Below are 27,018 nucleotides of genomic sequence, written 5' to 3' on the forward strand. Positions count from 1 at the left end.
TCGGTCACTATGCGTAGTAAGTTTCACCCCCAAGTGGGAGAAAACTGTGGGGGATGGAATGGGGAAAGATTCTTGCACACCGTGGTAAAACCGCCATGATGCTTTTTTGGTTACATTTATCACGCCCTCTCTCGACCATGTCTCGACTTAGCAAATTCAAAATATAGTGGCAGCATGGTTCCAGTCTTCCATCGTTTTAGATAATGACTTTGGCCGGTTTAACTACATTATAGTAGGATCATGGAGAATTATGTGATTCAAAAGGACCATAATTATTGTAAGATCACTAATTTAAAAAAACCCACAAAGGCGCAACAAAGAAAGATTGATTCAGGTAAGAATTCTCTTAAGCTTTGGTTAATATGATGTTGGAGAAAGAGGGCTGATGTGTCACTTGTGTTAATACTTTTGCAGGTATTAAGTTTGATAAAAAAATTCTTGAAAGAAAACTTAGCAAATATTCTTTCTAATGCTTCGAACTTAAATAAGGTTACATATATTGGGAGATCAAAATCTGTTATTGTAAGTATTAATGGTAAAGGAAATGGCTGAGGCACCGAGCTACATTAGTTGAGCTACGCGGCTACGCTAAGTGATACCAACTATCAACATAAACATGAGTTGATTCATTTCAATACTTTATAGTATTTAATGTCTAATAGTCATTCAATTGCAGGATGCATTAGAAGAAATACGAAAAACTAAAATTAGAGAGTTATCAGAAGAAGCATTTGATAAGTTGTCCATTTTCGCCGATTGTAAAACTGGGTTGCTCGATAAAAACCGGTTTACAGCCAAAAGGCACGAGCTTTTGACCTCTGATGAGTTTAAAGATGATTTAAGACAGTCGTTTTATCCAATGGAATCATTCAGGAATCTTAGTCACAAAGATAAAGACCTAGTGACAACAATTTTTTCCCAACGCCTGTTTAACGAAATACATTCCAGTTCTTTGGAAAAAGAGAAATCTATGTCTAGTGTGGATCAGCACTGTGCAGTAAAGCAACCACAAAGGAAGATTTTAAAGCTTGATGAAGCAAGAAGTAGAGAAATGAAAACAATTCATCAGATAGCTGGATACGCAGTAAATCAATTAATTGGTTTATACGAGTGCCCGAAGTTCTGGGCAAATTGTTTGGTTAAGAAAAGCGAGGCTAAAGAAATATACCACGGCTGGACTACCAAGCAGGATAGAGGGGGCCTATTATACCTTTCAGCACCAGCGTTTCAGTTTTTTAAGCACGTATGCGGTCTGATTGCCCATACCGTTAAAACTGAGGCGCCTTTAAAGGACAATGAAACAAAAAAATCTAAGATTACTGACTATTTGGAAAATGATAATTACGTAATGCAGACTTGGGAACAGTTATGGGGCGATGGAAAAGAAAATTCGAAAGCTGCCAGGAAAAAGTGTTTCTCAATTGTCATTAATTGTTATTTGAAAGGCTTGACAAGAATGGTTAAGAACGCAGTCCAGATGTCGAAAAAGGATTGCTTAACCAGCAGTGGCATTCGGAAAGAACTGAAAGTTTTATGTTCCCAGAAAAAAAACCAATAGTTAAAAATATGTTTATTTCATATTATTTTAATTCTCGAAAAGCATTTCGAGCCAATATCCTTCTATTAATTCTTTTTTTTTTGGTCGCTGTGCAATTTCCATTTTTAGCTCTTGGAATTAAAGATTTCATTAGTTTAAGCCTTTTCGATCCTTGTCCATATTGACTAATTGTTGGGTTTTCACCAGATCCGCATGACCCTCGCTGCCGGCTAAAGTAATTTTCCACCAAATCTTGGTTTAGTTTCGCCGTTAAAACGTAAGGTGCTCCTTTTTGGAGCAAAAACTTTACAACATCAATAGTTGCGTATACTGAAATGGTCGATTTAAAATTGAAATATATTAATAGTAAAGTTTGTGGTAGTATTAAATATTTTAAACACAAACCAGTTATTCGAATACCCTCCAGAGTTTCCCTGCTAAGGAGCATTTTTGATCGGTCAAAATCTTCATCGACATCTATTTGATTTACCTCGGCTTCCCACTCATCTAAATAAGCAAGAAATTCCTCTTGTAGCCACTAAAAATTAATGAACGTCAGAATGAATGGATGTTTAATTTTTCACTGATAATTGCAGCAAAGAGAATGGATAAATAATTCTTAAGTAATGGCGTGTTCAAGGGATTGGGTAACTTAAAACCTTTTCTCTAGGAATCACCCTTATTCAGGCACACAGGTACCTTTCTCTCATTCTCTTTGATAGTAGCATTTAGTACTTTTTACCTTAAAACGCCAATCATCTAATCTCTTGAATGGTTCCAAAGCTGGCTTTTTCTTTGTAAAGTATGTATGAGTGTTCGATACATTTAGGATGTCAAAGAAAGTATCGAACAGTCGTAGAAATTTGACAGTTTCTATTGCCTCTTCACCAATCAGTTCTTCCACGGCGTTGGCAGTGGTGGTGCTCAGAACTTGGGTTGCAAGTTTTACCCTCATGCAGCTGTGCGGATTTGGATGAACATGATTATAAGTTAATTTAGGTGCTAATCGTAGTAGAGAATTTGAATCTATTTCGTATGTATCGGCTATGTGCTTCCATAGGAGAAGCCTGCCATTCTTTTTTAAAAGTCTAATTGGCTGAAAAGTACCATCCTTGTGTTTTTTCATTTTTCCGCTGTTGTTAAGGGCAGTTTTTGCGGTTTTTATATTGTGACATACGTCAGAAACGAAGTAAAGTGGTTCTCCGTTGTTGAATGGATTTTTGGCTTGATACCCTACTCTATGATTCTTCAGTTTTTGAACACCTTCTGTGCAAAGTTTTATTAATTTCATATTGGTTGAAGCTTTATCGCATACCACTGTGAGAATTCTAAATCCAGCTGCCTGTAGGTTTTCAATAGCTTCCCAAAGTATCGAGTACAGATCATCTGCATGTAAATTTCCACAAGGAAAAAAGGCGTACGGGTATTTAAAATTTGTCGTCAAACCTCGCACCATCAACTGAAGCACGTGATTTGCCAAGGGTATATTTCCATCATCTGTGGTATCTTTTAAGCGATTTTCTAACTCCAATACTTCATTTCTAAATTGGTTGAGCTTGATACCTCCAATTAATTCACCCGTGCTACTGTTGAACACTAAATCCTGTTTGATTTGAATTTCATCCAGCACTAGCGAAAAATACTTTTGGTGTTCCTCTAAATTGACTATATCTATTTTTTCCATCATTTCCAAAAGAACAGCGTCATTAAAGCCACTTTCAGTTGTTAGGTCTACAGTGTAATTGTATAGCGTTCTTTGCGAAGGCAGGGAAAATGCTTGACGAATAGCTTCATAGGCACTAGGTGATTTTGCTTTTATGGAAATGCACCATTGGATGATTGCTGGATGCCATTTTCTTGGTCTGGATTTTTTGTTTCGAATTAATTTTAATTGCTCACGCATCAATAGCTTTTGAAAAACTGATTTGCTTTGAAATGGATTTTTTGAAATAATTTCTTCGAAATCCCGACTCTCTTCTTCAGACATAAAAAATCCATCCTTTTTGAAGCTTTTCTTCACTTTTAAATCCAGCGCTTTAACTTTCTTCTTTAAAGCTTTGTTTCTTGTATTTACTATCAGGAAACGATTTTTGATATTATCTGTGGTCATATAACGTATATTAGTATTTTTCAAACTATGTACTTTTTCTCTGTGCTTTCGATTATGCAAAACAGTCTTTGTAATTCGACATGATGGGCAAATTCTTGTACGTTGGCTAAGAAATAATTTTTGACATTTTTCCGATCTAATCGATTGACTAGTGGAGCAAACATATGCGGGTTTTAAAGATTTCTCCTTGAAACGTGCAAACAATTCACCTTGTATACCTTGACAAGTTTGCCAATTTTCTATTTCATACAATAAGATGTTTAACTCCTTGATTCATGAAACAGAGCCACCAAAGTCAACTGAGCTTGACGAAAATAATATATGAGCAGGTGATACTAATGTGTTGCAAAAATACACCCTAGGGATTTGAGAATGCGGTATTTCGACCGTAACAAAGCCATTATTCTCACTTCTTCTAAACTTCAAGCATTTTATACTAAGTAAATGGCTCTCTGATTCTTTTAGAATATCCATAGACCAGTCACAAGTATCTAAATTTTCAAGCCGATGACATAAAAACTCCTGTGCAAGTTTCTTCAGAGGATGTAATTCCACCGATGTGTAACACAGCGATGTTGAATTGATAGCTAGGTGTGGTGCCATACCTTTTGGTGTGGTAACCAATGGCATTGTTGATGTATCCAGTGTAGCTAGGGGAGGTTTTAGGGTTTCCAATGTCGTAGCTGGGTAAGGTAATAAAGTTTCCTGGGTAGAAGCAGGAGATGTTATCATTTCTGACGTGGTAGTCGTTGGCAATATTACAATATCCAAAGTTGATGCAGGAGATGTTTCCATTTCTGGAGTAGCAACCAATGGCGGAATCACAATATCCAAGGTAACTGAGGGAGATGTTATTATATCTGGAGTGGTAACCGGTGGATGTATCACACTATCTAACATAGCTGCGGAAGGATTTACAGTTGCCAAACTGATAGCTAGGGGTGAAATATAAAGGTTTAAAACTTAAAACTGTTGATCAAATATGTGTAAATAACTCACCTTTGCCCAGTGGTCTTTTACAATAAGTGTGATCCAACGCAACAGGGTTCTGTTTATAATGTGTATAAAGAGTAAAATTAGGATAAAATGATTTTGGGTTGCATTAATATTTAAATTGATCGTGACCTTCTGGGCGGATTTAATCGGGCCATGATATTCCTCAGTGGGTTCATCTTCACCTTCGACGTATTGTAAATCCAAACCAACTGAGATCTGTTTATTTTGTAATGTTATGCATGTGATTCAGTCCAAAAATTTTGGATTTACGTAGTTAAAAATATTACCTGTTGGGTGTCTTTAGTTGGATCAGGAAATTCTTCCGTTGGTCCGTTCCCACCGATAAAATGTTTGGAACACACATAATGATGTGTTTTAACATCATCATGGGTCTTTATATCCGCACGATTAATTGCCTTAACCCATCTTATACACTTATCGAAGTTTCTCCTCGGTTTCGGTACAGGATAATATTTTATTCCCTGACTACGCGAATGCTCAGTTGTGTTGTAGTTTTTACAGCTTTTATACGCGCAGTATATGCCCATATTCAAATAATACTCCGTTCCTCCGTTGAAATGTACGCGCCTCGAAGTAGCAGAAGTCAATTAAATTAAACCCGTCACCATGGTGTCACAGACGGCGCCAGCTACCTAGGTCACGTGTGTTTACCACGATATGGATGATGCGACCCCCACTATTTCAACCCACCCCATCCTCCCGTTTTTGTGGGAAATTATATCGCGGTACGGGGCAGAGTTCGGCTCAAGATTTCGACTCCTCCCCCCTTCCTCCATGGTTAGGCAGACGTGATAACCACTACACCATAGATAAGTGGTAATACAAAGTTTTGCAAGAGACCTAGATTATTATTATGTCCAATCATGATGGTCAAAACATGTATCTATCAGGGCTCGAACCTGGGAACTTCCGCGTTTAAAGTGGAAGTCATAACCACTACACCATAGATACTTGGTTGTCCTGAGTTTTCGAAGAGATCTAGCTTATTATTATGTCCAATCACGATGGTCAAAACATGTATCTACCAGGGCTCAAACCTGGGACCTTCAGCGTGTTAGGCGGATGTGATAACCACTACACAAAAGACACGTGATAACCCAAAGTTTTGCAAGAGATCTAGATTATTATTATGTTCAATCACGATGGTCAAAACTTGTATCTATCTGGGCTCGAACCTGGGACCTTCCGCGTTTAAAGTGGAAGTCATTACCACTAAACCATAGATACGTGGTTGTTCTGAGTTTTCAAAGAGATCTAGCTTATTATTATGTCCAGTCACGATGGTCAAAACATGTATCTACCAGGGCTCGAACTTGGGACCTTCCGCGTGTTGGGCGGACGTGGTAACCACTACGCAATTGATAAGTGGCAATAAAAAGTTTTGCAAGAGACCTAGATTATTATTATGTCCAATCATGATGGTCAGAACATGTATCTACCAGGGCTCGAACCTGGGAACTTCCGCGTTTAAAGTGGAAGTCATAACCACTACACCATAGATACTAGGTTGTCTTGAGTTTTTGAAGATATCTAGCTTATTATTATGTCCAAACACGATGGTCAAAACATGTATCTATCTGGGCTCGAACCTGGGACCTTCCGCGTTTAAAGTGGCAGTCATAACCACTACACCATAGATACTTGGTTGTCCTGAGTTTTCGAAGAGATCTAGCTTATTATTTTGACCAATCACGATGGTCAAATCATGTATCCACCAGGGCTCGAACCTGGGACCTTCTGCGTGTTAGGCGGACGTGATAACCACTACACAATAGATACGTGATAACCCAAAGTTTTGCAAGAGATCTAGATTATTACTATGTCCAATCACGATGGTCAAAACTTGTATCTATTTGGGCTCGAACCTGGGACCTTCCACGTTTAAAGTGGAAGTCATAACCACTAAACCACAGATACTCGGTTGTTCTGAGTTTTTGAAGAGATCTAGCTTATTATTATGTCCAATCACGATGGTCAAAACATGTATCTACCAGGGCTCTAACCAGGGCCCTTCCGCCTGTTAGGCGGACTTGATAACCATACACTATAGATACGTGACAATACAAAGTTTTGCAAGAGATGTAGATTATTATTTTGTCCAATCACGATGGTCAAAACGTGTATCCACCAGGGCTCGAACCTGGGACCTTCCGCGTGTTAGGCGGACGTGATAACCACTACACAATAGATACGTGATAACCCAAAGTTTTGCAAGAGATCTAGATTATTACTATGTCCAATCACGATGGTGAAAACTTGTATCTATTTGGGCTCGAACCTGGGACCTTCCGCGTTTAAAGTGGAAGTCAGAACCACTAAACCACAGACACTCGGTTATTCTGAGTTTTCGAAGAGATCTAGCTTATTATTATGACCAATCACGATGGTCAAATCATGTATCTAGCAGGGCTCGAACCTGGGACCATTCGCGAGTTAGGCGGACGTGATAACCACTACACAATAGATACGTGATAACCCAAAGTTTTGCAAGAGACCTAGATTATTATTATGTCCAATCATGATGGTCAAAACATGTATCTACCAAGGCTCAAACCTGGGAAATTCCGCGTTTAAAGTGGAAGTCAAAACCAATACACCATAGATACTTGGTTGTCCTGAGTTTTCGAAGAGATCTAGCTTATTATTATGACCAATCACGATGGTCAAATCATGTATCTACCAGGGCTAGAACCTGGGACCTTCCGCATGTTAGGCGGACGTGATAACCACTACACGAAAGTTACGTGATAACCCAAAGTTTTGCAAGAGATCTAGATTATTATTATGTCCAAACACGATGGTCAAAACTTGTATCTATCTGGGCTCGAACCTGGGACCTTCCGCGTTTAAAGTGGAAGTCATAACCACTAAACCATAGATACGTGGTTGTTCTGAGTTTTCGAAGAGATCTTGCTTATTATTATGTCCAATCACGATGGTCAAATCATGTATCCACCAGGGCTCGAACCTGGGACCTTCCGCGTGTTAGGCGGACGTGATAACCACTACACGATAGATACGTGATAACCCAAAGTTTTGCAAGAGATGTAGATTATTGTTATATCCAATCACGATGGTCAAGACATGTATCTATCTGGACTCGAACCTGGGAACTTCCGCGTTTAAAGTGGAAGTCATAACCACTAAACCATAGATACTTGGTTGTCCTGAGTTTTCGAAGAAATCTAGCTTATTATTATGACCAATCACGATGGTCAAATCATGTATATACCAGGGCTCGAACCAGGGACCTTCCGCGTGTTAGGCGGACGTGGTAACCACTACACAATAGATAAGTGGTAATACAAAGTATTGCAAGAGATCTAGATTATTATTATGTCCAATCACGATGGTCGAAACTTGTATCTATCTAGGCTCGAACCTGGGACTTTCCGCGTTTAAAGTGGAAGTCATAACCACTACACCATAGATACTTGGTTGTCCTGAGTTTTCGAAGAGATCTAGCTTATTATTATGACCAATCACGATGGTCAAATCATGTATCTACCAGGGCTCGAACCTGGGACGTTTCGCGTGTTAGGCGGACGTGATAACCACTACACAATAGATACGTGATAACCCAAATCTTTGCAAGAGATCTGGATTATTATTATGTCCAATCATGATGGTCAAAACTTGTATCTATCTGGGCTCGAACCTGGGACCTTCCGCGTTTAAAGTGGAAGTCATAACCACTAAACCATAGATACGTGGTTATTCTGAGTTTTCGAAGAGATCTTGCTTATTATTATGTCCAATCACGATGGTCAAATCATGTATCCACCAGGGCTCGAACCTGGGACCTTCCGCGTGTTAGGCGGACGTGATAACCACTACACGATAGATACGTGATAACCCAAAGTTTTGCAAGAGATGTAGATTATTATTATATCCAATCACGATGGTCAAGACATGTATCTATCTGGACTCGAACCTGGGAACTTCCGCGTTTAAAGTGGAAGTCATAACCACTAAACCATAGATACTTGGTTGTCCTGAGTTTCCGAAGAGATCTAGCTTATTATTATGTGCAATCACGATGGTCAAATCATGTATCTACCAGGGCTCGAACCTGGGACCTTTCGCGTGTTAGGCGGACGTGATAACCACTACACAATAGATACGTTATAACCCAAAGTTTCGCAAGAGATCTAGATTATTATTATGTCTAATCACGATGGTGAAAACTTGTATCTATTTGGGCTCGAACCTGTGACCTTCCGCGTTTAAAGTGGAAGTCATAACCACTAAACCACAGATAATCGGTTGTTCTGAGTTTTTGAAGAGATCTAGCTTATTATTATGTCCAATCACGATGGTCAAAACATGTGTCTACCAGGGCTCGAACCTCGGACCTTCCGCGTGTTGGGCGGACGTGGTAACCACTACGCAATAGATAAGTGGCAATACAAAGTTTTGCAAGAGACCTAGATTATTATTATGTCCAATCATGATGGTCAAAACATGTATCTACCAGGGCTCGAACCTGGGAGCTTCCGCGTTTAAAGTGGAAGTCATAACCACTAAACCATAGATACGTGGTTGTTCTGAGTTTTCGAAGAGATCTAGCTTATTATTATGTCCAGTCACGATGGTCAAAACATGTATCTACCAGGGCTCGAACCTGGGACCTTCTGCGTGTTAGGCGGACGTGATAACCACTACACAATAGATACGTGATAACCCAAAGTTTTGCAAGAGATCTAGATTATTACTACACTGTTGAAAAAAAGGGTTTTTTTAAAAACCCTTCGGAGGCACTTTTAGAAATCCTTGTTTGAAAACCCTGTTAAACCCTTTTTAAACCCTACGAATTCTTATTTAAACCCTACGAATTCTTATTTAAACCCTACGAATTCTTTTTTAAACCCTACGAATTCTTATTTAAACCCTACGAATTCTTATTTAAACCCTACGAATTCTTATTTAAACCCTACGAATTCTTATTTAAACCCTACGAATTCTTATTTAAACCCTACGAATTCTTATTTAAACCCTACGAATTCTTATTTAAACCCTACGAATTCTTATTTAAACCCTACGAATTCTTATTTAAACCCTACGAATTCTTATTTAAACCCTACGAATTCTTATTTAAACCCTACGAATTCTTATTTAAACCCTACGAATTCTTATTTAAACCCTACGAATTCTTATTTAAACCCTACGAATTCTTATTTAAACCCTACGAATTCTTATTTAAACCCTACGAATTCTTATTTAAACCCAACGAACTCTTTATTTAAACCCAACGAATTGTTATTTAAACCCAACGAACTCTTCATTTAAACCCTACGAATTCTTATTTAAACCCTGGGAATTCTTATTTAAACCCTGAGAATTCTTATTTAAACCCTGAGAATTCTTATTTAAACCCTGGGAATTCTTATTTAAACCCTGGGAATTCTTATTTAAACCCTGGGAATTCTTATTTAAACCCTGGGAATTCTTATTTAAACCCTGGGAATTCTTATTTAAACCCTGGGAATTCTTATTTAAACCCTAGCAATTCGTATATAAACCCTTAAAATTCTTATTTAAAACCTACGAACTCTTCATTTAAACCCTACGAATTCTTATTTAAACCCAACCAATTCTTATTTAAACTATACGAATTATTATTTAGACCCTGCTTGTCTTAATTAAACCCTACTAGTAAATTAAACCATAAAGAGTTATCGTTTAACCCTACGATGACATATTTAAAATCTAAGTATTCTTAGGAAATCCTTAGTTATTTAGCTTCTATACTTGAACCCCTTTTGAATTTCTAAATTAAATCCGTTAATACACATAATTTAAGTTGTTTTAACCTTCATGATACACAAATAAGGTAGAATAACGTATATAGGCCTATAACTCATGAAAATTAAACAATTGTCTTCTTTAGAGTTAGTTAATGATCAGTATTTACATTGATGATAAAAGCACTTTTTTATCATTTTCACTGCATCGAATTTTCGCATTCTTTTATAACATTATTTACCTTTGTGCATAGTTTCGTATAATTAATACCCAAAAGGTAATGCTCCACAAATGTAATGGTTTTAAAAAGGCATTTCGTGTAAACCACGTTAAATATCCAAAATGATCCAAAAAATACTGAAAAAGCTGACAAAATATCTTGCGCCTCACAAATTTTTGCTTTATCCAAATAAATTGAGAATTCAGTACTAGAGTAAATTGTTTTTCCATTGAAAACCACCAAGGGTCCAGTTTCCATATTATTACAGTCATTTTTAGCACAAAACATTCTTTGGTAGCGCTCCCGAAAAAGACTCGGTATTAGGAGGAGAGTGCCAGTTGCACGTATCCCTATTGAAAGATTTAGTACAAAAATTTAAATTTTGGTGTGGGGCATTAAGGTATTGCAAAGTTGCAATCCAGTTTGGTGATTGAAATTGAGTTTGAATAAGTTTTGAAGTTTAATTATAGAACATATAAACTTATGTAATGTGAAACATAGTGTTCCAAAAAAGATGGTAGGACCGAATTGCAGTGGGATGGTTCAATGGGTGATTTTGAATCGAAAATATTCTATGACATTTTGCTCTGAGGGCCACCCTAAACAAGACATAATTGGAGTGTTTTACGGATGACCAGCTCAATTAAATAAGCAGTCTTTCAGCTTCTAATTTAAAGGTAATGGGTCATCTTTTAAACGCTCCGATGATGTCATAGAACATTTTCAACTAAAACAGCCCATAGAATCCACTGTACTTCGGTCCTACCAACAACCTGTATATTTTATTAGAAATGAAAAATATGTAAATAATATATTTACTATTTTGTTCTTGAATATCATTTTCCTTTCTTATTGCTTCGAGGATTTCAGTTTTTAAATCCAGCGTTGTTTTAGCTTTTACAATTTTCCAAATTATGTCCGAATTTACCAACAGTGATGTAAGAAGTTTTTCGTTCAAATTTATTTTTTTTATGTTGAAAAACTCCAAGTTAATCTAAATTAAAAGAAAACATTTTTAATATTTAAATCAAAAATAGTAATTTAAAGAAATTTTAAAGCATGACAAGTTGATAAAAAATATATTTCTTAGGAAGTTGTATTTTCTTAAATATATCTATTTCTAAAATATTAAATATAATAAATACCTGCTCTGAATAGTTTAAAGCAGGATACTCTTGAAGTACGACATTTAAGCTTTCCGTACGTATTAATTTAGTTCGATCAGTTATAGTAGAAATCATTTTTGATCGAATAATTGTCCAGTCAGGATCATTTTTCTTAAGTTCTTCGACCATGTGTTTCTTGTGAAATGATATTGAAATATCATCCTCAAAAACTTCAGGTTCCTGCAACGAAATGAAGTTAATATATTTATATAACAGACCTTTTAGTAGAATAATGCAATTATTCTCACTTATTCCCACTTAACCACCCCAAATCTTTTTATCTTACTTACTGGCATTTCAAATCTAACTGCTTCTTCTCCTTCTACAGTGTCACAGCTGGTATTATTTGCGCTTTTTTTCGACGCCAAGCCAAATTTAGCCTTAGCTTTGTTCACAGTTTCGTCATCTTTAATTTTAAACCGAAAGTTCTTGAATTTTGATCTCAGTTTGTTTTGCCAAAACTCCTATGAAATTAAATAAAAAAGCAATATATCTGTTAACTATCCTTCAAAGGACTCTTTCACGATATACAGTCCCTTGCTTTAATGGGATGATGAATAGGAAAAGAACGCTATTTTTTATCGATTCTTCTACTAATTCTAAAACCTATCTGCATAGTTAATCAGGAAATATCCCAGAATCATTTTAAAAATAAATTAATAATTAATTAATAATAAATTAATAATTAATTAATAATAAATTAATAATTAATTAATAATAAATTAATAATTAATTAATAATAAATTAATAATTAATTAATAATAAATTAATAATTAATTAATAATAAATTAATAATTAATTAATAATAAATTAATAATTAATTAATAATAAATTAATAATTAATTAATAATAAATTAATAATTAATTAATAATTAATTAATAATTAATTAATAATAAATTAATTAATAATTAATTAATAATTAATTAATAATTAATTAATAATAAATTAATTAATAATTAATTATTAATTAATATTCAATTAATTAATAATTCAGAAAAACTTTGAAAATTCATATAGAACTATGGACACTTTTTTGGTATGGTTAGTTTAAACATGGTTGTCAGGTTATTTCACTCTTTCTTAAAAAGATGTTAATGAAACCTTACATATCCAGCTCCGGGAGTTTGACTTAGATGAGGATATTCTCTGATCAATTTCTTTGCTACCGCAACCCAAGATAAAGGATATCTAAACAATAGATACATTAATAAAGTAAAAATAAAAAAATTACCACCTTGTCTTGCACAACTTACAGAGAGTATTTGTGAATTAAGTCATTTGAAATAAGGGTCAAGACTTCCTTGTTGATAAATTCTTTTTGAATTTCACTTAGAGCTTTATATTTCTGGGGGTTTGTTGCTTCTTCAGGTAGGGTGGGAACTTTGTAATCCAAACAAAATGTAGTTTTGCAATTTTTTGGAATAGTTGTTGTTTCATTTTGAAGAACCCTGGAAATCAAGACATATTAAAACAGGTATAATCATCCTTTAAAGGAAAATGAAAGCTAAAATTATTTAAATATATGTTATAGGCCATAAAAAACTATAAATATTTTTAGTGTTAGTTAAATGCTCATCACTTCTAAAGATTGTAGATAGAAGTATAGTTTTAATTGGAAATATTTATAGTTTTTAATGGCCAATAACATATATTTAAATAATTTTCTCGTTAACTTTTCCCTTTAAAATTATAAATAATTTTATTTTGAATATATATAATTTTATTTTGAATATATATAATTTTATTTTGAATATATATATAATTTTATTTTGAATATATATATAATTTTATTTTGAATATATATATAATTTTATTTTGAATATATATATAATTTTATTTTGAATATATATATAATTTTATTTTGAATATATAATATAAATAATTTATTGTTTTTAGATGAAAGCTATTAATTCGAATATGACAGGAAAAGTTAAATTTTCGCCGTCAGCCTGTCTTTTAATATTGTATATAGGTAAGTATAACATAATTACCAGGAGTTTGTTGATAAATTCGGACTGGATGATTCTGGGGAGCCTGGATCTACCACCTGTGATTCTGGAGAGTCTGGATCTACCACCTCTGATTCTGTTCCTTCCATGGAAGATGAAACTTCCTTGGTACTGGTGCTGGCCAGTTTTCTACTCAAATCTTTGTTTTTTTTTGTGTTTGCTCTTCATTAACTAAGATTTCACTGTCATCATGGCTAGAAATCTTTTTTTTTTTAAGATTAGGCTCTTCTTCCTGTATAACAATTTAAATTGTAGATGTTAAATTAAATAATTTCAAACATTTTAGTGTTCCAATTTCTAACGTACGCTGTCAAACGAATTTCTCACTTGAATCACCATTAAGTCATGGAATTCAGTTGATTGATCAACCTCAAGTTCTTGCATAAACAATTTATCATAAACCTTAAAATAATGAATTATTAAGCCTTTGTTAATGATAAGTTTATTGTATAGACGATATTTATAGGAAAAACCACGCCATCCTATTTAAAATGAATGAATTAACCTTACAGCAAGTTGACAGAGGGCAGTGCCGTGTATCCCCCCTCTGACCATAGAGGATAGACAGTAGAGGAGTAGACAGTATGGTATTTACCAATGCATAATGGAAAATTTCGCCCCAAGTTTACCCTTCGTTTCCTGTTTTTTCCCATTGGCTGATTACCTTCTATACAAGTCACGTGTCTACCAGAAAACCGAATGCCAGAAATAGCCCCAAAATCTTAAACGAGAACTGATTATAACTGCTACTCCTCTTCTGTCTATCCTCTATGATGAAACTAAGAGATAAACTAGCGGTATACCATGTTATTTTTCCAAAGAGCTTAATACAGACAAAGATGTGGGCTGCCATTATTATTGGTTTTATAAAAAGAGGTAGCTTAGTTGTGAAATTAAACCATCTTTTGCTCCTATAGAATTTTTAAATTTGATACTAACTCTTTATAATAGGTAACTCGATATAGAATTTCGTCCATGAATGAAAAAAAAAAATATTCTCTTAATACTCCTTGTAAAATAGTTATCAGTATGGCAAAGAAACTAAAAATTATTAATGTTGGTATGCAAAATTTCTCTCCTCGAGTTCCGCTATTTCTCTATCTACTTTTCTAGTAATGTTCTCAATGTTTCTCAAATATCTCTCGTTCCTGGTTTTTGTTTTTACATCTAATTGTTCCGATTTTTTATATGGATGAAGCGTTTCTTGCAGTTGTTTTAAATTTTGATTCCAACTTTTCAAATAGTCGATTTTCTTTGATATATCATTATAGTTGTTACTGAATTTAAAGTATTTTAAATTACAATTTATTAACAATTGCAATAAACAAAAGCGCTCACGTGATTAATATTGTACAACCATCGCTGTTGGGGGATGTTAGTATTTTTCCATCAAGTGTAACATAGTACTTTTTCCGTGAGGACATCGTATTGATAAATCAAATTGATAAAAGTATGCACCTTGGTAGTGCGAAATCACACTCATCCCTTGTTTATTGCGTGGTTTAATTTATCTCCAACCTTAAACGAATGTAGGCTAGTAATAGATGTTTTGATAAATGGGCCGAATAACGTGTACGTCAAGCTCTAGCTTAAGATTTTCAAAGTATTGCGCCAGAAAAATGACAAGTTCACACAAGTTTCTGTAAGATGCCTGAAGTACGCACTATGACATGGGAGGCGAAATCCTCAGTCTCACACGGGGGTGGAGTGGGTGAAGTAGGGGCGTTGAAATAAGGGGGACGATTTAACAAAGGCAATAATCGAGTATACGCGCGTGCCGGGACCCTCCATATTTATATAAATAGGGGGGCTTTTCCAAATTTTCTTTTTGCTCTAACTTTTTTCCTATTAAATTCCGGCCAAAAATTTTTACGGCATAATTTTTCTTACCTCATATACTTTCCAAAAAACCAAACCAAATTAAAATCCGAGAGGTGGGTGGTATTCTTGGAAATTGCCGAATTATAAATAAATATATATTTGAAAAATGGATAGTTTTAATTTTTAAGGGGGGTTAACGATATCTGTGTGACGTACACTGAAAGGGAGGGGTTCACATTATTAAGACGGTAGTGTGACGATGGGGGAGGGAGGGATTAAAAATCTGACTTTTTTGCGTGACGTAGTTTATGGACAGTCCCCTAGTACTTCTGTCATAGAGAAAAAAGTGGAATCGTAAAAATAATTAACGGCTATCCGCGTGATTGGGGTGGCTGACAAAAAACGGGAAACCAGATTTTGGCCCGTTGTAAAAATGTTCGGTTGTAAAACAAGCCAATTAAAAATTAAGTTAAGTCTAGCTTCTTACACAAGCAACTTGTAGCTTTGCCAGGTGCGTTGACGGCCGTTCGCGCCTGCGCAGACGTAAATACTAAAGTATTTAGACTATTTATGAAAATAGTGTACATATAAAAAGCGAGTAATTTTTGGGGAGAAATTATACATCTTGTTTGTTTTGGGTATGTTAAAAAGTAAATCAGTCGTGAACTGAAATTCTGTATTTTTGTATTACTTTTATTTTGTATTCATTTTAATTTTGTATTCTAATTTGAAACTATTTTTTTCTGTATTTACTTATACTTATTGAAATTGTGGACTTTTGGAAGCACGTCTTTGGTGGTACAAAATTTTCCATGATTGAAGAGAATCTCGAGCGACGAGAAGAGAGGACCACCAAAGACGGGGACTTTCCATTCCTAGCGAGATAGTATCTCTTTCTCTCTCTCGACCAAAAACATGACTAAGCGGGTTTTTACAAATAAAAGGTGAAAGGCTTAAGAAAACTAAGAGAGAGAGAGAGAGCATAGAGTGCTGTCAGTTGTGACGTCAGATACAAGGTTAAACGTCATGATTCTGCCTTTAGCAATGGGCGGCCATGACAGTTACCGTTTTTTCTTTATGGGAAAACAGCATGGGTGACGTCACACCCGCGCTTCTGACAGCACTCTATTGGCGACATTTTATACTTCACTTCGAACATGGATCTTCCTTGGATCTCATACGCGTTAACACGAGTTTTTTTCTGCTACTTTAGCAGTGCGCGTATGGTGGATTAATTTACTTAAATGAATGTCATTAAAGAACTGTTTTTGTTACTAATTGGTGCAGTTTTTTTGACATAATTCAACTGGGCCCTTAAACCGAAAAACCTTAGTAAATGTTGTTTTTCAGTCGGCAACATTTACAGCGAAAATATAGCTTTCCCCTATAACTTATGGTAAACCTTCCCCACAGGGTATTTTATCGAAGGGTAATAGAGCTATCTCAGTAGGCTTAGTGTGACGTCACCCCTGCTATTTGCCCATAGAACCAAAGCGGTACCAAACATGGCCGCCCACTGCCAAACCTAAACCCGTGACGTTTTACCTAGACACTGACGTCACAACTGAGATAGCTCTATTCACCTGGCTTCAGGGTGCGTCGTTAAACAAGAAACAAGATTTAATGAAGCTAAACATTTAAACATCATTAAATTAATGCACTTTGGAAGGCAGGGTTAAACATTCTAATTTGATTTAATCAGACCATAGTGCGACCTTAAACAAAGAAGTGAACTGCCCCTAGTATTTTATTTGAGGGGGGTAAGATTTTTGTCACGAAGGAGGGAGGGTCAAATATTAAGTCAAAATAACTCTTGGTTTCTCGTAACGAAATACACTACAGTTGTGCTTTCTATTTTTGATTTAATGTTTTCATCAATACAGAGCAAATATTAACTTTAGGCAAAATATAGTTACTAGTGGGGGTACTTTTTATTTAGTTATGGCAGATTCAAGGAAACTTATAGGAATAGAGGTGTTTCGTAAAATTTCGTAAGAAAAAACAAGAACGAGTGGAGCTTAGCATCGTCGTTTAAGTGTGGTTTAATTATAAATATCGTCTATTAAAGAAAATGAGAATTTTTACTTACCATATAAATCAAGTTTGGTCCTCTAAAGGCATCATAACTTTTGTCTTTTAACGTCGAGTTAAATTCAGCAAAAGTTGGTGATGATAAATATAGCTTTCGTTTTCTTTTCCCAAAGCATAGTAAACATGTTACACCTCTTGAACTACGGTCTTTTTGGTTCATGGTGTTCTCCACTTAATCCACACGATCGCGTTGAATTTTAAAACGTTCTAACTGAACTGGTGTTGGCCCGAGTTTGAATTCTTCTTCGTAGCCTACTAACAGTACTAGGCACTTGAAGGTCATTTCATTTTCACTGCTTCAATTTCCAAAGAAGGCTATTGTCCTAGTATTTACAGGGAGGAGGACCGGTTCCCTTCTCCCGGGTCTCTACCCCAAACCCCTCACACGTGTTTTGTCATTCTTTCTTTCACTCGTTTTTGCCCAAAAGAAATTCCAAGAAGCTAAACCTAATTTCCTAAAGGTTTTACTTCAGTCTATTTTTAGGGATGCGCGATACAGGAACGTGGATTTTATATAAAGGCCTCGTTTCAAACGTTTTCTGCATATAGTAGACATAAGATAATAATTTTCATTGGATGAATCAGAGTGAATTTTATCAATCGATATATATATATATATATATATATATATATATATATCTTATCTAATTTTGGTCAGTTCTGCAGCGGGAATATGAATCAACAGGGTGCAAAACTATACAAATGCGTTAAATGTATATCTTATTCAAGAACATTTTCAAATGTTCTTACGCACATGAAAAAAGATCACGAACATGACCCCGGCTTTAATGTTATTTGTGGATTTGAAGGATGCCAACGTTCGTTTAAAAAGATAGATTCGTATAGAAAACACGTGAGAGATAAACATAAAAACGAATTTGAGAATGAGGCTTTCCAAGAAAATCATAATAATAATGAAGCAATTCCTAACGAAGAAGTTCCGCAAAATGAAGTGAATCACTTAGAAAACGATGAAAGTTGTGAGGAAATGATAGAAGGTGAAGGAAATCTAGACGATAGGGCTAAAAACAAAAATCCCCTGAAACCAGTTGAGATTAAAAACATGATATTAAAATTACTACTGAAATACCGTGAAAAACATCACCTTCCGGTGAGCATAATCGAAAGCTTATGTAAAGACTTTCATGACTATTCTATGTATTTACTCAATATACATGTTGAAAATGTGACTCAAATTTTAAAAGACAAAAACTATGAAATACCAAAAAATGAGCTCTCATTAGTTTTGCATGATGTTCAGGATGCTTTTGAAAGTGTGTCTTCTAAATATAAGATTAAAATGATGTGCAAAAAAGAGCTTGGCATGGTGGAACCTATGCAGTATACTTTCACTGAGTCATTGTTTCAAAATAAAAAGAAGCATTTTCATTATGTGCCAATAACAAAGGTTTTAGAAAAGTTATATACCAATTTCAATGAGCACGAAAAACACGAACCACCAAATCATGACTCACCCATAATTTCTCATTATGTAAATTCAGAAATTTCGAAAAAAAATTTTAATCGACAAGCACATCAAAGTCCTTGGAATTTGCAGCTGCAAGTGTACTTAGATGAGTTCGATGTTTGCAATCCCCTTGGAAGCAAAAGGGGGAAGAATAAAATGTTGGGATGCTATTTTTCTATATTAAACCGGCAAGCGAAACATAAGTCAAAACTAAGTAACATACACTTGGTTTTTCTGGCCAATTCTGCTGATGTGGAAAGGTTCGGAATGAGAGAGCTATTTGAGCCTTTAATATACGACTTAAATTTGCTTCAAGAAGAAGGTGTTTTTCTCAAATGCTTAAATAGAAATGTGAAAGCAACCGCCTCTGTGTTTTCGGGGGATAATCTTGGATTGCATAAGCTTGGTGGTTTTAATCAATGCTTTAGCTCTGGACGGGTTTGTCGATTTTGTATGATTGACTACCAAGATTTATCTGAAATTTCTAACGAGCGACAATGTGTACTACGCTCTCTGCCTCGCCACAACTATCATCTTCAACAAATCGCTATTAGTGATAAAAACAGCTCTATTTATGGTGTTCGAAGCGAAAGTCCTTTAATGCGAATTAAGGATTTCGACTTAACTGAGCAATTGACCCCTGACCCAATGCACGATATAAAGGAAGGAGTAATTCCGTCTATTTTGAAAGGCGTTTTGAAGAAACTTATATCTAGCAAAAGGCTTACATTGGAAGAATTCAACAAATGCATTGAAAACTTTCAATTCGGTAAAACGGAACAAAATAAGCCACAGGTTCAACTACGACAAGCAATTATGGGCGACAGTAATTTTAAAGGTTCCGCGAGTGAAACATATTGTGTTTTTCGACTCTTGCCTCTTATAATTTTTGATTTTTTACCCGAGGTAGGCGACGCGCATTGGGGCGTTTATCTTAGATTAAGAGAGATATGTGACATAATTTATGCGCCTTATGTTCATAAAGATTATATTCCAGAACTTGAGTTGCTTATAGAACGTTTTCTTCAAGATGTTAAAAACATAATGGGTTCACACAAAATTACACCCAAGTTTCATTTTTTGGTGCATTATGCAAGGTGCATAAAGTTATATGGTCCCTTAAGCCATATATCATGTATGCGTTTCGAAAGTAAGCACCGTTACTTTAAAGATATAGCTAAGATTTCCAACAACTTTCGAAACCTTACCAAAACCCTAAGTGAACGGCACCAATTTTATCAGTGTTATAACACTCTGGCGGAAGAAACGGAAGGAATTCAAGACACCTCGAACAGTGTCTTAATACACAAAGAAAATTTACCAATAAATTTAGCAACGCTGATGGCAGAATTTCCCGAGAAAATTTGCTCCTTTAAAAGGGTTGTTTACGAAAATGTAACATATCGAATCGGATGTTTTCTAATTGTGAACTACCATGATAGTTTAGTAACAGAGTTTTTGAAATTGGAATATATATTTGCTGTGAACGGGGACGTGTTTCTTGCGGGTTCAGTATTTAAACCTATTCGATTTGAGCCACATTTACACGCTTATGAAATACCACCTCAACCGACTGGTCAATGGTACCTTTTAAGAGCGGGAGAAGAGAAGTATTACGAATTGCTAGATGGTTATAGTATTCATCAAAAGAGCTTAGTCGTTGTGAAATGTAAATTTTTAGAAACAATTTAAGCCTAGTATGTTTTATAAATAAATTTTTTGAAATCGATTTCTTAAAATTGAAACTATGTTTTACAATACTCGTGTTCAGTTGGATTTGATTGTGACTACTTTCTTTCCTATGAGATTCAACGTTGAGTACTCATCCGCCTTAGGTTTCCCTATTATATCAAAAACGACTGAACACCCCTTTTTCTTGCCCAGTGGCTGCTCCTATATATTGGTGCGCAAACACTATAGGTTGAAGTATATGGGACTCTTTCGTTTGGATATTTTGAAGCTTGCCTATTTGAACTTTATTCTTTTTTACGCCCCCTTAGGGCCAGGGAATTCCACACTATACTCGTGTAAAGTCGGACTTGTGTGTGACTACTTTCTTTTCTATGAGATTTAACATTGTGTATACATCCTCCTTAGCTTTCCATATTAAATCAAGTCCGACTGAACACAAATATAAAGGATTACCCTGAATTGTTTAGCCAAGCTGGTTTTTACTGTAGATGCTACAAAACACATTGAGTTCGAACTAGTTATAAGCATGCTATACAAAACCTCTAGCCTCAAGGTCAAGCCTCTTCTAAAAAAAAAAAACAAAACAGGTACGGAAAGGGTTTCTTGGTGGTTAAATTTCTTAGCTTGGGGCCCCACCTAACGGAAGGTTTCAGAAACAAAATAATCCTATTTATCTTTGCGTATTAAACTTGAATTTGGAATGACTAAAAATCAGACCGAAGCTGCCATATTTTTGATCGCTAAAGAATATTTAAAGATCCAAATTACATTTAAATATCCTATAATATACCCACCCCATCTACAAAAGACATCAATAATTAGTTTGCAACGTATTACGTGTATATTTAAATCACGAGGGTGGAAAATATGGTAAAACACCTAAATGCTCACTGAGGCAAGTGTGATAATAACTTTTATTATACTGTACGTTATAAATTGCATTCCCTATATTTTGTCTAAATTGATTGAATTAAACCTTAAAAGGTTTAATTTGAAACCTTAAAAGGTTTAATTTGAAACCTTTCTGGAGCAGATTCCCTGTAGTACTATATATAAACCCATAAGAGTTTGGAAAAAAAAATTCGAAACCATTAGGGGTTTGGATTCTTAGTGTAAACTCTTACTAAACCGGTTTGAGTCGTTTTTAAGACCATCTAGGGTTTTCGGAGATTTTATAAACCCTAAATAAACCCTTTTCAAACCCTTATTTTTTACAGTGTATGTCCAATCACGATGGTCAAAACATGTATCTAACTGGGCTCGTACCTGGGAACTTCCGCGTTTAAAGTGGAAGTCATAACCACTAAACCATAGATACTTGGTTGTTCTGAGTTTTCGAAGGGATCTAGCTTTTATTATGTCCAATTACGATGGTCAAAACGTATCTACCAGGGCTCGAACCTGGGACCTTCCGCGTGTTAGGCGGACGTAATAACCACTACACAAAAGATACGTGATAACCCAAAGTTTTGCAAGAGATCTAGATTATTTTTATGTCCAATCACGATGGTCAAAACTTGTATCTATCTGGTCTCGAACCTGGGAACTTCCGCGTTTAAAGTGGAAGTCATAACCACTAAACCATATATCCGTGTTTGTTCTGAGTTTTCGAAGAGATCTAGCTTATTATTATGTCCAGTCACGATGGTCAAAACATGTATCTACCAGGGCTCGAACCTGGGAGCTTCCGCGTTTAAAGTGGAAGTCATAACCACTACACCATTGATACTTGGTTGTACTAAGTTTTCGAAGAGATCTAGCTTATTATTATGACCAATCACGATGGTCAAATCATGTATCCAATAGGGCTCGAACCTGGGACCTTCCTCGTTTTAGGCGGACGTGATAACCACTACAGAATAATTACGTAATAGCCCAAAGTTTTGCAAGAGATGTAGATTATTATTATATCCAATCACGATGGTCAAGACATGTATCTATCTGGACTCGAACCTGGGAACTTCCGCGTTTAAAGTGGAAGTCATAACCACTAAACCATAGATACTTGGTTGTCCTGAGTTTCCGAAGAGATCTAGCTTATTATTATGTGCAATCACGATGGTCAAATCATGTATCTACCAGGGCTCGAACCTGGGACCTTTCGCGTGTTAGGCGGACGTGATAACCACTACACAATAGATACGTTATAACCCAAAGTTTCGCAAGAGATCTAGATTATTATTATGTCTAATCACGATGGTGAAAACTTGTATCTATTTGGGCTCGAACCTGTGACCTTCCGCGTTTAAAGTGGAAGTCATAACCACTAAACCACAGATAATCGGTTGTTCTGAGTTTTTGAAGAGATCTAGCTTATTATTATGTCCAATCACGATGGTCAAAACATGTGTCTACCAGGGCTCGAACCTCGGACCTTCCGCGTGTTGGGCGGACGTGGTAACCACTACGCAATAGATAAGTGGCAATACAAAGTTTTGCAAGAGACCTAGATTATTATTATGTCCAATCATGATGGTCAAAACATGTATCTACCAGGGCTCGAACCTGGGAGCTTCCGCGTTTAAAGTGGAAGTCATAACCACTAAACCATAGATACGTGGTTGTTCTGAGTTTTCGAAGAGATCTAGCTTATTATTATGTCCAGTCACGATGGTCAAAACATGTATCTACCAGGGCTCGAACCTGGGACCTTCTGCGTGTTAGGCGGACGTGATAACCACTACACAATAGATACGTGATAACCCAAAGTTTTGCAAGAGATCTAGATTATTACTATGTCCAATCACGATGGTCAAAACATGTATCTAACTGGGCTCGTACCTGGGAACTTCCGCGTTTAAAGTGGAAGTCATAACCACTAAACCATAGATACTTGGTTGTTCTGAGTTTTCGAAGGGATCTAGCTTTTATTATGTCCAATTACGATGGTCAAAACGTATCTACCAGGGCTCGAACCTGGGACCTTCCGCGTGTTAGGCGGACGTAATAACCACTACACAAAAGATACGTGATAACCCAAAGTTTTGCAAGAGATCTAGATTATTTTTATGTCCAATCACGATGGTCAAAACTTGTATCTATCTGGTCTCGAACCTGGGAACTTCCGCGTTTAAAGTGGAAGTCATAACCAATAAACCATATATCCGTGTTTGTTCTGAGTTTTCGAAGAGATCTAGCTTATTATTATGTCCAGTCACGATGGTCAAAACATGTATCTACCAGGGCTCGAACCTGGGAGCTTCCGCGTTTAAAGTGGAAGTCATAACCACTACACCATTGATACTTGGTTGTACTAAGTTTTCGAAGAGATCTAGCTTATTATTATGACCAATCACGATGGTCAAATCATGTATCCAATAGGGCTCGAACCTGGGACCTTCCTCGTTTTAGGCGGACGTGATAACCACTACAGAATAATTACGTAATAGCCCAAAGTTTTGCAAGAGATCTAGATTATTACTATGTTCAATCACGATGGTCAAAACATGTGTCTATCTGGGCTCGTACCTGGGAACTTCCGCGTTTAAAGTGGAAGTCATAACCACTAAACCATAGATACTTGGTTGTCCTGAGTTTTCGAAGAAATCTAGGTTATTATTATGTGCAATCACGATGGTCAAATCATGTATCTACCAGGGCTCGAACCTGGGACCTTCCGCGTGTTAGGCGGACGTGATAACCACAACACCATAGATACGTGATAATACAAAGATTTGCAAGAGATGTAGCATTTATTATGTCCAATTACGATGGTCAAAACATGTATCTACCAGGGCTCGAACCTGGGACCTTCCGCGTGTTACGAGGACGTAATAACCACTAAACCACAGATAATCGCTTGTTCTGAGTTTTTGAAGAGATCTAGCTTAAAATTATATCCAATCACGGTTGTCAAAACATGTATCTACCAGGGCTCGAACCTGCGACCTTCCGCGTGTTAGGCGGACGTGATAACCACAACACCATAGATACGTGATAATACAAAGATTTGCAAGAGATGTAGCTTTTTTTATGTCCAATTACGATGGTCAAAACATGTATTTACCAGGGCACGAACCTGGGATCTTCCGCATGTTAGGCGGACGTAATAACCACTACACCATAGGTACTTGGTTGTTCTGAGTTTTCGAAGGGATCTAGCTTATAATTATGTCCAGTCACGATGGTCAAAACATGTATCTACCAGGGCTCGAACCTGGGAGCTTCCGCGTTTAAAGTGGAAGTCATAACCACTACACCATTGATACTTGGTTGTACTAAGTTTTCGAAGAGATCTAGCTTATTATTATGACCAATCACGATGGTCAAATCATGTATCCAATAGGGCTCGAACCTGGGACCTTCCTCGTTTTAGGCGGACGTGATAACCACTACAGAATAATTACGTAATAGCCCAAAGTTTTGCAAGAGATCTAGATTATTACTATGTTCAATCACGATGGTCAAAACATGTATCTACCAGGGCTCGAACCTGGGACCTTCCGCGTGTTAGGCGGACGTGATAACCACAACACCATAGATACGTGATAATACAAAGATTTGCAAGAGATGTAGCATTTATTATGTCCAATTACGATGGTCAAAACATGTATCTACCAGGGCTCGAACCTGGGACCTTCCGCGTGTAAAGCGGACGTGATAACCACAACACCATAGATTATATAAAAACGTCTTGGTTTGGACCAAGGCCGAAAAAACAAACGATATGTTTGAGGTTTATCAATTGACTGAAGTATCAGATATTGAAATTTTTTCTAGTTATTTTTATACACTCAATCCTTAATCAATATTTAATTCAATCAACTGATTTTACTGTTAATCGACCTAGTCCCTCTAAATTAATTGAAAAAATTACATATCTACGCTTTTTCAAGAACAATTACATTTTCCGAAAACATTTTATCGTGAAATTAATTTATCATGTTGAGGATACAGTATTGAATATTTGAAATGTTCTAGTGGATGTGTAAAAAAAGCAAGCGAACTTTGGCATAACTCGAATGGAAAATGTAAATATTTGATCGTGGATGCCAAACAAGGGTGTTGCGCGAATTTATACATTTAATTTCGTATATCGAAATGCTACATTTCTATTGTCGCCTCTTTGATGGTAAAGTTGCACTGGAACTTCCTTTTCCGTACTTAAGAAATTCTTGGTCATAACTCAGTCTATGGTAATATTGGCTGAGTGTGTTGCGACGGCTCAGATGACCCAAACACTGAAAACACTGGTGATTATAAAATGCCATATATTTTGAAAATAGAGGAAGGGAGGGGATGTCGGAGTTAAATGTGACCTTCTTGGCATAACTTGTAATGAATGATGTGTTTAACCATATTATTTCCGCGGGAAATGAATATAACAAGTCTGAGAAGTATTTCTGTTTATGTGATCTTTACCCTTTACCACACAGGATAAACTTTGTTGCTTTGTCTTAAGTAGACGACATTCACTCTAAACGACAGTCTTATCAACAACTTAAAACAGATTTAAACTTCTTTTGGTGCAAACTTGAAAATTTGTCAAGCCAGCAACAATTAAAACTATGTCGGTCAAGATGCTCACAAGTTAGTGAGCATCGACACGAAATCCCTTCAAAATAATTAATTTCATGATAAAATGTTTTCGGAAAATGTAATTGTTCTTGAAAAAGCGTAGATATGTAATTTTTTCAATTAATTTAGAGGGACTAGGTCGATTAACAGTAAAATCAGTTGATTGAATTACATATTGATTAAGGATTGAGTGTATAAAAATAACTAGAAAAAATTTCAATATCTGATACTTCAGTCAATTGATAAACCTCACACATATCGTTGGTTTTTTCGGCCTTGGTCCAAACCAAGACGTTTTTATATAATATCTGTCGCTTCAGTCTTAATGTAATTAAATTTTGAGTAATTATGTTTTCTTTACCGCTTATTATTATGTCCAATTACGATGGTCAAAACATGCATCTAGCAGGGCCCGAACGTTGCACCTTCCGCGTGTTAGGCGGACGAGATAACCACTACACTACACATACCTGGTAATACTGAGATTCCTAAGAGATCTAGCTTTTTATTATGTCCAATCACGATGGTCAAAACATGTATCTACCAGGGCTCGAACCCGGGACCTTCCGCATGTAAAGCGGACGTGACAACCACTACACAATGAATACTTGGTTATTCTGAGTT

The 27,018-nt window shown here is 36.0% G+C and overlaps 3 protein-coding genes and 5 non-coding genes across 8 annotated transcripts; 1 reads left to right on the forward strand and 7 right to left on the reverse strand.

Annotated features, from left to right (window-relative positions):
• Positions 1-3,920: 3,920 nt before the first annotated feature.
• Positions 3,921-5,191, reverse strand: LOC149632310 (uncharacterized). The gene is made up of 4 exons (XM_089851086.1): positions 4,931-5,191; positions 4,773-4,859; positions 4,647-4,695; positions 3,921-4,582 (listed from the first exon to the last, which is right to left on the reverse strand). Exons 1-4 carry the CDS (start codon positions 5,189-5,191, stop codon positions 3,921-3,923), a joined length of 1,059 nt encoding a protein of 352 aa, XP_089707212.1.
• A 1,592-nt stretch (positions 5,192-6,783) lies between these two features.
• Positions 6,784-6,856, reverse strand: TRNAV-AAC (transfer RNA valine (anticodon AAC)). Its single transcript has one exon. It is a non-coding gene; the product is annotated as a tRNA-Val (tRNA).
• A 755-nt stretch (positions 6,857-7,611) lies between these two features.
• Positions 7,612-7,684, reverse strand: TRNAV-AAC (transfer RNA valine (anticodon AAC)). Its single transcript has one exon. It is a non-coding gene; the product is annotated as a tRNA-Val (tRNA).
• A 755-nt stretch (positions 7,685-8,439) lies between these two features.
• On the reverse strand, positions 8,440-8,512 carry TRNAV-AAC (transfer RNA valine (anticodon AAC)). Its single transcript has one exon. It is a non-coding gene; the product is annotated as a tRNA-Val (tRNA).
• Positions 8,513-10,608: 2,096 nt separating this feature from the next.
• On the reverse strand, positions 10,609-15,058 carry LOC149632314 (sterile alpha motif domain-containing protein 3-like). The gene is made up of 8 exons (XM_089851087.1): positions 14,112-15,058; positions 13,788-14,037; positions 13,050-13,244; positions 12,903-12,984; positions 12,086-12,259; positions 11,775-11,975; positions 11,449-11,623; positions 10,609-10,979 (listed from the first exon to the last, which is right to left on the reverse strand). Exons 2-8 carry the CDS (start codon positions 13,892-13,894, stop codon positions 10,609-10,611), a joined length of 1,305 nt encoding a protein of 434 aa, XP_089707213.1. The 5' UTR covers positions 13,895-14,037; positions 14,112-15,058.
• A 3,332-nt stretch (positions 15,059-18,390) lies between these two features.
• Positions 18,391-20,877, forward strand: LOC149632315 (uncharacterized). The gene has a single exon (XM_089851088.1). It carries the CDS (start codon positions 18,391-18,393, stop codon positions 20,875-20,877), a length of 2,487 nt encoding a protein of 828 aa, XP_089707214.1.
• Positions 20,878-24,462: 3,585 nt separating this feature from the next.
• Positions 24,463-24,535, reverse strand: TRNAV-AAC (transfer RNA valine (anticodon AAC)). The gene has a single exon. It is a non-coding gene; the product is annotated as a tRNA-Val (tRNA).
• A 753-nt stretch (positions 24,536-25,288) lies between these two features.
• TRNAV-AAC (transfer RNA valine (anticodon AAC)) lies at positions 25,289-25,361 on the reverse strand. Its single transcript has one exon. It is a non-coding gene; the product is annotated as a tRNA-Val (tRNA).
• Positions 25,362-27,018: the final 1,657 nt, after the last annotated feature.

Source organism: Phalangium opilio, unplaced genomic scaffold, assembly GCF_054372755.1.
Source record: "Phalangium opilio isolate 3A_F unplaced genomic scaffold, DU_Popi_V2 ptg000100l_1, whole genome shotgun sequence".
Classification (NCBI taxonomy): Eukaryota; Metazoa; Arthropoda; class Arachnida; order Opiliones; family Phalangiidae; genus Phalangium; species Phalangium opilio.